The sequence below is a fragment of the Dromaius novaehollandiae genome, chromosome 3 (genome assembly GCF_036370855.1).
Source record: "Dromaius novaehollandiae isolate bDroNov1 chromosome 3, bDroNov1.hap1, whole genome shotgun sequence".
NCBI lineage: Eukaryota > Metazoa > Chordata > Aves > Casuariiformes > Dromaiidae > Dromaius > Dromaius novaehollandiae.
Genome location: NC_088100.1, coordinates 66,591,259 through 66,604,412, shown reverse-complemented (window position 1 = coordinate 66,604,412; position 13,154 = coordinate 66,591,259). Strand labels below are relative to the sequence as shown.

General features: G+C 41.4%; 2 protein-coding genes and 1 long non-coding RNA gene across 4 annotated transcripts in view; 1 reads left to right on the top strand and 2 right to left on the bottom strand.

Annotated features, from left to right (window-relative positions):
- The window catches only part of VTA1 (vesicle trafficking 1), a 46,752-nt gene extending 39,975 nt beyond the window's left edge, over positions 1–6,777 (bottom strand). The window contains exon 1 of one of the 2 annotated variants that reach the window (XM_026119928.2): positions 6,501–6,777. In XM_026119928.2, the coding sequence (XP_025975713.2) occupies positions 6,501–6,609 (109 nt within the window). In that variant the 5' untranslated portion in view covers positions 6,610–6,777. The remainder of the gene's footprint in view (positions 1–6,500) is intronic. The other variant, XM_026119936.2, reaches the window with a different exon arrangement.
- Positions 6,778–6,801: 24 nt separating this feature from the next.
- On the top strand, positions 6,802–9,059 carry LOC112994906 (uncharacterized). The gene is made up of 3 exons (XR_003262049.2): positions 6,802–7,116; positions 7,610–7,718; positions 8,721–9,059. It is a non-coding gene; the product is annotated as an uncharacterized LOC112994906 (long non-coding RNA).
- A 1,868-nt stretch (positions 9,060–10,927) lies between these two features.
- On the bottom strand, positions 10,928–12,827 carry GJE1 (gap junction protein epsilon 1). Its single transcript, XM_064510173.1, is given in 5 exon segments — positions 10,928–11,167; positions 11,170–11,455; positions 11,457–11,495; positions 11,884–12,066; positions 12,591–12,827. Coding segments are annotated over 5 exon segments (813 nt in total). The 3' UTR covers positions 10,928–11,099.
- Positions 12,828–13,154: the final 327 nt, after the last annotated feature.

Here is a 13,154-nt window from a genome sequence, read left to right as displayed (position 1 = left end):
AATAGAGCAAATACCTCTATTTAATTTCCATATTACTTTTGAATTATATGCATCTTCTAAATTATTCACTCAAAATTGAATCAAAAGCCATGAAGATGAGTAAAGAGCTGAATAAGTTAAAAAGTTCACCTAAAATATCTGCCTGTTTTTAGCCATCTGCTTTGAGGATGAATCAGTAAAAACTTACAGTATTTCAGCTGCTGGTAAACTACAACAGGTTTTCTATTACACAGTAAATTTACATTCCCCAAGTTCTGCGTTAGGCCATGGATTTTATTTTTTGTCATATTTTTTCTGTAAAATGCACAGTTTTATAATTGGTTTGTTTTGAGAAGCTTGTCTCACAGATATGAGTAAGTGTGAAAGCCACTCAAATTTGATGGAGACTTCCATTAAAAGCTGGACAATTTTTCACTCAAGTGATTGTCAGCTAGTTGTAGAAGAAACTAGTCTCTTGTGCTTTTCTCTCCCGCTTGATCCTATGAAAACACATCTGTCTACACAATAAGAAGATCATTCAGAAGGATATCTCTGGTGTTTTTTTATTTGAAAGATGAATCTGATTACTGTGGGAGATTTTCTTCCTGTTTAAAACAGATCACGTCCACATATTTCAAATTAACGCTTTCTGCTGTTTAGCAAGCTGTAAAACAAAATCCACCACTACAGTTCTGTTTTCAGAAGTTTCTAGAATTATGTATTATTTCATGTTGTGATTAGTGGCTCTTCAAAAACCTGTGTTTTATGATGTCATATATAACATAACATTAATGCTTTTCTTGCAACTCACTGACACTCCTTTCAATACTTTTAAATTAGAATATTAGAGCATCAATGAACATGTACAAAAATGTTCAATAAACAGCACTACTAATCTTCAAAAAGACCTTAACAAGAGTACTAAAAGCTTGAAGCAATTGCTATTAAAGAACTTTTTGCTCTAAACACAAAAATAGAAGCTTGCTGAAGACAGAATTACCTCTCAAACATGGCAGTTTTTTCAAAAAATAGCTTTAGTCACACTGCTTCTGGCACAGTTTAGTTATTACACAGACCAGAGATTTCTTATCAAAGCCTGCCTCCTTGTGTTTGCAGGGTTACATCTCTAGAAGTAGTCAGACAGTCACACCTATTTAAATTAACATAAGAAGAAACGTATTTTACTAATCTATTTTCACTAATCATTTATTTTCCTTTTGCTAGTGCATCTATGTGGCAGCCTTTACTGGTATTCCCTTACACTTATTGAACCTAATGACAATTACTGAACATGCATTTGCTATATACTAAATAACTATGATGAACGAAATATTATCGCAGCTGAGAAAAGGTATTATGTGGAGTGGCATATGATCTAAACGAAGATGTTCAAATATAACAGTCCCAAACACTTCATTAACTATAAAGCACCTTCTCATTTCTTTAAAAGAATTGTTTGCTCTTTATTGGAGACAGATAATGTCTTATATGACCTAATAAACAAACTTGGTTCCTTGATTTCCATACAGTCTATACAGTCTCCACAAACTAAGAAGAGTAAGTCTTTGTAACCAAGTATATTTATGATACATGCTGTCAGAAGCCAAATACATTCTTCTTGTTTCCGTCAATTATATATGCTACTAATAGGGGCTAGGACTAAAAGGAAGTAGCAGTTTTCCAACAGCATATAAAGGCACTGATCACATGCTGATGTGAGTATCTAAAAAGGGAATTAAGCATGCAGGGTTTGTAAGGAATATGACCAGATCTAAAATTTGCAGTACCACCAGCATGTACCACAATATAAAGCAACTGTGATGTGCTATGCTGCACAACAGCATCAATGTTCTCCTAAACATTATTCTATGTGTCATATGGAAAACTATGTGGCAGTTGAAAAATACAGAATCACAGAATGGCTGAGGTGGGAAGGGACCTTTGGAGATCATCTAGTTCAACACCCCACCCCACCCCCCACTCAAGCAGGGTCACCTACAGCATGTGGCCCAGGACCTTAGCCAGACAGCTTTTGCTCCAGGGATGGAGACTCTACAATCTCTCTGGGCAACCTGTTCCAGTGCTCAGTCACCCTCACAGGAAAGAAGTTTGTCCTTGTTTTCAGATAGAGGTTTCTGTGTTTCAGTTTGTGCCTGCTGCCTCTCATTCTACGGCTGGGCACCCCTGAGAAGAGTCTGGCCCCATCCTCTTGATGCCCTCCCTTCAGATACTTTTACACAGTGATAAGATCCCCCACTCCGTCTTCTCTTCTCTAGGGTCAACGGGCCCTGCTTTCACAGCCTTTCCACAGAGGAGACATGCTCCAGGCCCTTCATCATCTTAGTAGTCGTTTGTTGGACTCACTCCAGGAGCTCCATGTGTCTCCAGTATTGGAGAGCCCAGAACTGGACACAGTCCTCCAGATGTGGCCTCACAGGGCTGAGTAGAGGGGGAGGATTACCTCCCTCGACCTGCTGGCAGCACTCTTCCTAAGGCCGCCCAGGATATCATTGGCCTTCTTGGTCACAAAGGCACATTGCTGGCTCATGGTCAATTTGCTGTCCACCAGGACCCCTAGGTGTTTCTCTGCAGAGCTGCTTTCCAGCAGGTCAGCCTCCAGCCTGTGCTGAGGCATGAGGTTATACCTCCCTCGGTGCAGCACTCTGCATTTCCCTTTATTGAACGGCATGAAGCTGCTCTCTGCCCATCTCTCCAGCCTGTCGAGGTCCCTCTGAATGGCAGCATAGCTCTCAGATGGATCAGCCACTCCTCCCTGTTCTGTATCCTCAGCAAACTTGCTGGGGGCGCACTCCATCCCTTCATCCCGGTCACTGAGGAAGAAGTTGAACAATCCTGCACCCTGTATTGACCCCTGGGGCACACTGCCAGCTACAGGCCTCCAGCTGGACTTTGCGCCATGGAGCACAACCCTCTGAGAGCTGGCCATTCAGCCAGTTCTCTATCCACCTCGCTGGCCACTCAGCTAGCCCGCACTTCCTGAGCTTGCCTAGGAGGATGTTATGGAAGACAGTGTCAAAAGTGTTCCTGAAGGCAGACAACATCCACTGCTCTCCCTTCATCTATTCAGCCAGTCACCTCATCATAGCAGGCTATCAGATTGGCTAAGCATGATTTCCCCTTTGTGAATCCATGCTGACTACTCCTCATCACCTTTTTGTCCTTGATACGCTTGGAAATGGTGTCCAGGATGAGCTGCTCCATCAAACAAATACAAACCATCCCTTTTGCAGTTAGTCCTATTTTGTAAAATAGAGATTAATGTTTATCAAATTACAGTTTCTTTAAACCAACGTAAGCCATCAATACCAAAAAACAGTAGCAATCCTGCCTTCCCCCCAAGTCCTGGCATCTGGTTCCTTGTCTTTGTCTCTGTATGAACACAGCTGTTCAACAGTAGTGAGCTCATCTGGCTGAAAAACAGCTTTGTTGTTGTTGATCATACGGTTACATCAATGTTTGCTTCTGGAGCAGCTTAGTGGTGAGAAAAAGACTGAAGGACTACAATATGTTCTTCGGGTGGTAGTGCTGGTTTATGCTAGCTTAATACTTCCAATGAACTACAGCCAAAAATGTAAGAGCAAGAAGCTAAAAATGGTATATGTAAATAAAACGTATAACCACCATTCAAATTCCAAGCTTTCAGCACACATCTCTGGCACCAGTAGATGCGGGAGAGAGACAAAATAAACAAGAGCAGGAAGTGGTTACCCTTGACAATTTTACTGCTAAGTTATAGCAAGTAATATTTTAGATTTTGAGGTTGCAAACACATCTTGCCAGAATTCACTTACTTTTGGCATTTGTGAAGTAGCTCTTATTGACAAAAATATACAAATAGAATTAAACTAAAGCACACATAAATCAAGACCCTAGTCAATGTATGTCCATACTGAACTTACTGTGTAACGAAGACATTAATATAAGGACCCAATCATTTGGCTAAGGATGAACCACTTCTGGCAATATTCCAAAGCTATATAGGCCTTAGGCACTCTTATCTTGGGACTGACAGTTACATCCAACGACTTACCAAAATGCAGATATTCACCATCATGTAATGGCTGTGCAAGCAGCCTTGTGAGAGAACATGCCAGCACTATCCCATCACATGATCTGTAGGGTCCCCTCCTCTTACTGCTGCACCATACCACCATTTTGGTCAGGTGGCACACACATTTCTAGGCATACATGTGCAAAGCAGGGTAGCAGAGGTGAGCCAGCATGGAGGATACAGAATGTCTCGGAACACAGCAAGCTTTTCTCACTCAATTCCTTCCACACAATAAATTATTGCAAATGTACAAAGCTCTTCTGAAATGCATTCCAAAGGCTCAATAGAATCAGAGTCTTTTCCAGTGAAGCATTTAATGAAAAATGTTTTTTTTCCTTTAATTCTACTTAAAATTTCTGTTGCTTTCAAAATGTTATCTGAAAAATAGCTTCAAACCTTTTTATATACCTGCACTTACGCCTATACAATCTACTTTTTAAGGAAAGTTTTTCTTATTCATAGCATGCCAAAAGTAGTACTATACATGCTTTGGCAATAGTAATAATCAATACTTTGGGACTCAAAAACAACAATATTCAAAATTAACAGTTTGTAAAAGCCTTTTTTTGCTTCACATACAGAATTAAAATAATAAAATGTTTTCTTATGAAAGAGGAATTTTCTATCTTAGTCAAACATATCACAATCATAGGAGGAACTAGGTGTCATCAGTGGAAGACAGGTGTAGATGAAACAATAAGGAATTAGTGTTTTGAAATGATGTCACTAGACTGATTCTTATCCTTTGTGTATTTAAAAGAACAAAGGATTTAAGCATCTTGTTTTGAAAAAAGGTGTCACTGCTTTTTACTTTAAATAGTAATGTATTGAGAAGGATATCACTAGAATATAGTCTTCAGCTATATGACAGATGTGCTGAAGTACTCAAACAGAAAAATAAACACAGCATATATAAATTTTCAAACTATTTAAAAAAGCCGGCAAAGGACATCACAGAAAATGCCAGTTAAGGATTCAACAACATTAACTTTTTTCTGTACACTAAGACTTGTATTAGATTTCAGAATGGAAGAGACATGAAGAAAAACAGGGATCAGCCACCAAAACATTTCTGTTTTAAATTAAAATAAAAATAAATTAGTATTTCCTTACTTACGCTAAGTGCTAGTATTTTTATTTAGTTAGACACGGTGTTATGTCTGCTTAAAAAAAAAACCAAAAAACAACATATCTTGACCTCGCTGGTTCTTCCTGTCACACAAAGTAGCCTTTGTCTTCTGTTTTTCCAGCAAAAAACAGTGGATACTACTGAGAACTGGACTTTCTGAGAACATCAAATTGGAGAACATCCAATTTTCTAACATGCAGCTGTCTTGCTTCCTTGGTGATAGTTTTCCATATCAGCACACTGTTCACATGTCACATACTAAAATTTCTTCTGACATAGTTACCTGAGCTTTTTTCAGAGGTTTCTGAAGCCTGAATTCCATGAATTTGCCCTTGTAAACTTCAGATAAATTAAACTATCGGTTATACCACCAATTTTTTTCATCTAATCCTTTTTGAAGACAAGCTATTACCAAGTAAACCCCAAGAATGACCTTCCATCTCAAAAAAAAAAAAAAAAAAAAAAAAAAAAACCAAACATTTTGTGGTAAACATATGTAATAGTAGTAGTATGTAACAGTTTGTAACTATTTACAATCAGCTAATCTTAGAAATTTTCCAAGCATGGTGATGAACCACGTCAGGAATTTAAGACAACTAACAACAGGCTTACATTTCTTAAGCAACGATGGGAACCTTATAGAAAGGTTCACAGATCGCACCCTGACAATCACTCACTTGGAAGCTATGGATTAGTTTTAAAAATTTACAGGAAGAGAGACTGTGTTTCATTAAAATAAACACGGCAAAAAACAAAGTTCCCTTCTCCCTTAAAGAACTCAGAGGAGGTGAAAAGGCTAGCTTAATAGGAGGTAAAATTAACATTATTGAAAGGATTAAAGATTCTCAAACCAAAACTGGTTACTCAGATACGGGACAGAGAGAAGGATTCTTCAGCAGGAGAAAGTCTGAAAAGTGTCTCAACTGTTAGTTTTTAGCTATACTTATGAGCACTACCCCAACACAGAAAAGTCTGCCTTTACACATCCATGTATGCCACGTATACATCTAGGCTGTTGGCATACCCACTAGAAACGCTAAGAGGCTTAACACAGCAAAAAACACAGCTGTAAGTAGGGCTCGGGCTCGCAGCCGAAATGGCTCGCAAGGAAGACCACGGAGCACCGCGTCCCGCCCCAAGAGGTGGGGCTTCCCCCCTTTCCTCTGCATATCGGAGGGGCGCGCCGCGCGGAAACAGGGAGAGAGGGAGGGAGGCGCTGAGGCCGGCGCAGGGGCTGGCCACCAGCGGGCCGCGGGCGGCCGCCGACGCGGGGAACCACGACGGGCTGGGGCAGGGCTGCGCTGCGGCCGCCTCACTCACAGTAATACGCCACCACCGGCTCGCGCTTGTCCAGCTCCTGCGCGGTTCGCAGATGATGCTGGATGCTCTTGAACTGCGGCGGCAAAGGGGGAAGCGCCGCGGCCGCCATGACGCCGGCGACTGGGCAGGCGGCGGCACACAACAGCAGCAACGCTCACCGCCAACGGCTCTCGCTCCCCCACGGCTCTCGCTCCCCAACGTCCCGCCGGCCACTTCCGCTTCCGGCACAGGACGGCTGCGCGCCTGCGCGGGCCGGCGGGAACGGCGTGCCCGGGAGGTGCGGCTCCTGCGGGCGGGAGGAAGCCGCGCAGCGCGGGGCGGGGTGGGGATGGGGGCGGGCTTGCTGGGCCCGAATAGAGCTTTCCGCGCCGCCTGCGGCCTCGACGGTGCTTGAACCGTGTTGTGGTAGCAGCCCCCACGCGGCGGTCCCTGGGGCCCTCGTGAGCCCCGAGGCCTCCGGGAGCCCCTGGGCCCAGCGGAGGAAGATGGCGGCCTGGCCCCGGCGCTCCCGGGCTGACCGCTGACGGCCTGTGCTGCCCCTTCCTCTGGCAGGTCGGCACTCGGAGCCGTGCAGGCCTTCACAGAGGCACTCGGGGCTACAAGTAAAGAGCTACAGGTAAAGCCCCCTTTCAGGCTGAAAAATCAGAATTCTGCTTGCACTGCTCCGAAACTCTGTTGTTGTTTGGGAAGTTTAGCACTGAACAAGTGCTTGGTTTTATTCAGCTGAGCTAATCAGACTTGTGCTGTCTCCAGTTGCACCTTTGTACTCTACGTCCTGTCCCCTCCCTCTAAGCACGGCTCACTGTAGAAGCTTTACTGTGAATGGCCTGGTTAATAATGTTTCACTGGACTGGGCTGCTTCCCAGAAATCGTCAGCCAGTCCGCCAGCCCAAGAAAGTGTATCTCTTAGCAGAGGTGTAACTTCCCAGATAACTTTTTCTCTGAGAAACTTCCAGAGCCTTCTGTTCTTATTGAAGGGGAACTAGAACAGTGAAAGAAATGAGGGCTGTTGAAGCAAAATGGTTTAAAATGGATCTTATAAACTGACATATAATTTCTTTTACTATCTGTCATCTTCTCATTCTGACAGCATAGTTAATTTCTTTTAGATTGCCATGTTTCCAAACTTCCCTCTGGTCTCCAATTGACTGTCTGCAACACAAGAGAATGTCTGTGTCCCAGAGCATAAAGCAAGATGTGTGCTGGAGGGAGGAACAGGTGGGAGAGATGGCTGTGTTGTTTCATTGCTATGCTGGGAGAGTGCTGAAAAGAGAATGGAAGTGAAATTATAGCTGAACAGAAAAAAGAGAGAAAGGAAAAGAACAGAACAAGGAGTGGTTGTAGGAGTGGGATGTTGTGGTGGTGTACTACAAGTTGACTGGCCCAAAGCAACTATACCTTTGATGTAAAGGCAATCACCTCACTTAGTAGGGTGTATTGAGCTCATTTCATTGCAGCTGTTAGGGGAAACAATTATGAGGCTCTTTGTTAAGTGAGAACTGAAATGGGCATAATGTCTGGCCAGAGACAAAACTGATTGCAAACACAGGAGCTGGGAATTGATTTGAATGCTCTCTGTGAAAATAAGGCAGCTAGAGTAAGGTGTAAAACAAGGAAAAAGTCAAAGAAGCACTTATAATGTGACCCTAATATAAGCAATGAAAATACCTCCTACCGTGTTCTGGGAGACAGGACTTTGTGTATTCACTGTGTAAAGAAATAGGATGGAATCAAAGAATCCCCAAGGTTATTATGTAATTCTTTTCACAATGGGAAAAGGCCTTCAGGATCATCTCAAATATTTGCTAAGTATTTGAGCTAAAATCAGACAGTGAGGATACCAATGCAATACTGAAACACATGATGTTAGCAGGCATAGTATAACTCTCAAAGGAAGCAAGGATGGAAGGGAGCTGCAAGAAAGCAATGTAAATGAGGATAAAAGTGATGGGAATTTGTCAGACTGGAAGAAAGAAATATTCAGGGACACTTGAGAATACAAAGAGTGCCAGAAAACAAATGGCAAAAACAGGAAAGAAAGCATTGAGAACCATGGGGAAATGGATCTTCACATGGACATAATATCTCCATCAACATGTTCCAGAAACTAATGAATCAGATCAGATATAGAAAAGAAGCATTTGCACTAAAAGACCATAACACATTTTGTTTTTAAGTGAAAAACTGAGACTGAGGAATTTGAGAATTTTCTTTTCACAGGACATGAAAAAATCTGCATCTGGTCTGATTTGGAACAAGAACACATTTTGAAATGTTCCAGATTTTGACCACCAAAGGAATGGGTGAGCAGTGGGTAGTCCAGTACTTCGAACCCCCTGGACATCCTCAAGCAGCCTGCTGCCAGGCACCTTCTGAAGAACATCAAGTAGTGGAAATACTAAACACCAGGGAAAATACTGACAAGGTTGTGGTTAAGTTCTTTTGTTTACATACAAACAAATGATTAAGTGTGATTTGAATACAATTAGTCACAGCTGTACCTAGAGTATGGAAATAAATTCTGTTTTCAGTAGTAATAAATATTTTGTATGTTGTGTATCAGTGTTTTGTGATCCACTTTGATGTAAATAACCCAGAAGAAATCAAATCCAAAACAGCTATATCATGCAAATAATCCCATTTATATGGCAAGGACTACTTGTGTGGGTTAGAATTACAGGGCTCATAGAACCTGACTTTGTCTGGGACTGCTTAAATACATACAAGCAGCAGTTGATGGTAAAAGGCTTTGTATGATTTTTCCAGAATTTTCTAAATATTCCTGAAAGGACCCAAACACTATCCCTCAACCTCAATCTTGTATGCTTTTATATTGAATGTTGCCTAAACTGTGTTTTTTTCACAAAAGTTAAAAATTCTTTAAGGAAAAAAGAGCTGTTCCTCCTTTCCTCAGTGTGACAAACCTCAGAATGTTACAGGCCTCAGACTGTGCCCTGAGATGCTGAAGAATTCTTTCTGACTTTGCTGTTTGCTGGATCATTGCTAAGTAGTGATGAGACTGAGTCTCTCTCTTGTTTTACTGAGATTTGGAACAGAAATTGTTTAATTTAGTAGCCATGGAAAATGATGAAAGAGACCATCCTTTTTTCTAGAAATTGAAGGTGTTTGGTCAACAAATGAAAAATATTTAGTTATTAGGATTATAATTTGTACATACTTTATAAAGGAAACTACCTCTTCTTTTCTTTCCAGCTCTGAAATCTGTTTTTTCCCATTACCCCACTTCAGCACAAGGAATGAAATTGCTTTTAAGTTTAAGATTTCTATCAATCCTGAAGAAGAAATGGCAGCACAAGAAAACAACTGACACATATATAAAGCCCAAGACCTAACCTAGTAAAGTAATTTTGGTATGCAGACTTCTATTTAATTGTTATTCTAGCAACCGCATACAGAGCAGTAAGTAAATAGATGTGACATAGCAAAAAATTCTATGGGCCTAATCCCGCAGTCATACACTGGCAAAACTTTCATTGAACGGCATGACTGGACCAAGAAAAACAAGGTTTTTTTTGAGATTTCGTGTCTTTTCATGCTTGTAACCCTCTTATCCAAAACTAAGTCACAGAGCTTTTTACTTCTTCAAAATTAATTATACAAAACTGGTATATGCTTTATATAAGGGTCCCAATTTTGCCTCTGAAGCTTTTCCACCATAAGCCATAAGTATATATATATCCTAGTAAGCCACACACACACACACACACACACACACACAAAAGGAGCCTAAAATTTATTTGAAGTACAAATGATAATAAGGCATTCAGAACAGCATAAGGAATATCATGCTTGTCTTTCACTTTTGAAAGGAGATTCACAGCTGGCAGATGACACCCAACTGGAGTGCTGCAAGTTAAGCAGATGTTGGTGGATGTCTTCTAGCCATGGCACAAACAGGAGTCTCTGCACCCAGGGGTCTGAGATTCAGGTTGCAAAAATGGTGCTGCTTGGGAAAATGTTAGATGTTAAATGTTACTGCCTAATTCTCAGGCATGAATAATCACTGACTTGAAAGTAAATCATAAGAACATGTATGGAATTTGGAATAGCTTTTCCTGACAGGTCAATAATCATTCTGATAAATGTTACTGCCTAATTCTCAGGCATGAATAATCACTGACTTGAAAGTAAATCATAAGAACATGTATGGAATTTGGAATAGCTTTTCCTGACAGGTCAATAATCATTCTGATTACATGTGTTCAGAAAAGTACCATATTCCATCAAGCTGCAAATCCATATGTAAATATATAAAAATAAGAAAATTTCCCCCATCTCTGGGAGCCAATTACTGTATGTGGTAGGTCCTGCAAACATTTCACTCCTGTTACCTTCAGTTTATACATGGAAGCAAAGATTATTCACATGACTACATGTTTTTAGATGAGGAATAAATGTCTGACGACTATCCTGCAGCAGTAATCACTTGGGTAGTTCTCAGCAAAGTTCACATCAGGGTAGTTCTGTGAAACACCGGATGTGGACAGGAAAAGCTCTTTTTCATAGCTTAAGGTCTTTGTTATAAAAACACAGACTGACAGATGATAAATGATTAGGAGTGATTAAAGTGCAGTGACATCACTGATTTTTTAACAAACATAGCCTTCTACATAAGAGTTCAAATATTTCAGCAACACACAAGACCGTGCAATCACAGTAAACGTGTACATAGCAATAAGAAAAATTGTCTTTTCAAAGTACTCTGGTACCATGCATTGGCTAATGTTAAACTTTTTATCAAGTGCTTCCACATCACACACACAGATTTGGTTCACTTCAAAACCAAAGAGTTGAATTGGAAGCCAAAAAAACACAACTTCAAGGATAATCCTTTACAAAACAGAGAAGATTAAAAAAACAGTGTAGAAAGGCTTTTGGAGGATATCTTCCTGTTTGATACTCTTAGATGCAGCATAAAGGTGAAAAATTGCTTCAAGGTAAGAGTACACTCACTAGCTGCAACGCCCGGAACACCTGACGTGTAGCAGAGACATTGTTGTCAGATCATTTACAACTGCATTGGGACAGCTAAAGTAGGCACAAACTGGAATGCTGTGCAAGTCAGTTTTTAATATGTATCAAATGTATAAACACTTGGGTGACACAGTAAGGGTAAAAAATCACTGTTATGTTTTCATTTGAAAAGCTCAGTTGCTTTCTGAAAGGCGATGATAGTTGTTATGAAGGACAGAAAGCACAACCCTGTATTTTGTCACAGATGTATGGTTATTAAAAGGAAAATACTAATTAAAAGATCATCATCTCAGTCAATTATTACGTTTTATGAGGAAAAAAATCATTTAATGTTGCCATTTATTTTCTTAATATTGAATTTCTACAATGAAAAAAAGGAGAGAATTACCTGAGGAGTTATAGGCCTTAACCAGTTGTAACAGAAAAGATTAACCTCTCCCTTGTCTGGGTCTCAGCTGAAATGCAAAGCCTCACTTCCACAAACAGCAAAGCCCAAAATGCCAAGGAAAAACATACAAACTGAGCCAAAGAAAAGAGTGTGGAACTGGCCAATTACCGCTGGTGGCCTGAGCTGCAGATCACAGGGATATGCAACATGAAAACAGAAATGAACAAAATTATTGTTGGAAGCCTAGTCTTTTTCATTATCCAAAATACTTATTTTATTCCACTTGTTTTGAAAGAAAGAGAAAGGAGGTATACCTATGAAGGCTACAACAGATCTCTCACAACATAATGGCTTAGAACACCTTGTTGTTGCTACTAATTTTAGAGGAGCATTATTTTATCCAGCGTTTATCAGTTAATCTGTTTAGCCAACTTTATCTGTAGTCTGCTGTTACAGACTGCACCGGAGAAAGCTGGATCCTTTGAGAGAAAGTCCACTCATTATGTTATTCTATTCACTTATGTGACATAACGTAACGGCAGAATAATGACCACCACGCCACTACCAAGCCTAATGATATTCTGGAAAATTAAATTTCAGCTTCTCCAAATGGGGTATTTCCAGCATCCCGGCCGAGTTTCGTGCTTGCGCCGTCCCGGATGAGTAGCACCGCTGTCGGGTGGCCTGTTCGCAAAGCCCTACATTACCCCTTGCCGGGAGCGCGGAGCGGCGCGGAGCGGCGGCGCACTCGCGTCCGCCGTAGAGCAGGGACGTGCCCGCGGACCGCGCTCTCGCCGGCAGCCGCGGCCGCTCCCCGGCGCAGCCCGGCGCGGCGACCGCCTCCGCCGGGCGCAGCTCACCGCGGCTGCGGGCGGGCGGGGAGGCTCTGCCGCCCGAGGCAGCGGCTCGGCTCCCGGCGCTCCCTGCGGCTCGGCGCAGTGCATGGGCCGCGGAGAGGTTTAAACGACAGCATTTGCAGTTTTAACAGTTGCTCTGCAGAGAGCAGATGCTCTTTAACTGTGCGAGACCAATGAAAAGGAGACATGCACAGCCTTGAAAGCTGTAGGGCCGAGATTCTGGATTCGAATAAATAATAAGAATTGAATTGAGAAAAATAATATTATCCTCGAACATTATTATTAATGACTTATTGGCAATCATTATTAATAATAATTTTCAATATACTCCATATGCACAACAGAGAGGACTCCAGAAGATCTATACGTGCAAACATATACATGCCCTAGATACGTGGTGATAAACAGAGACAG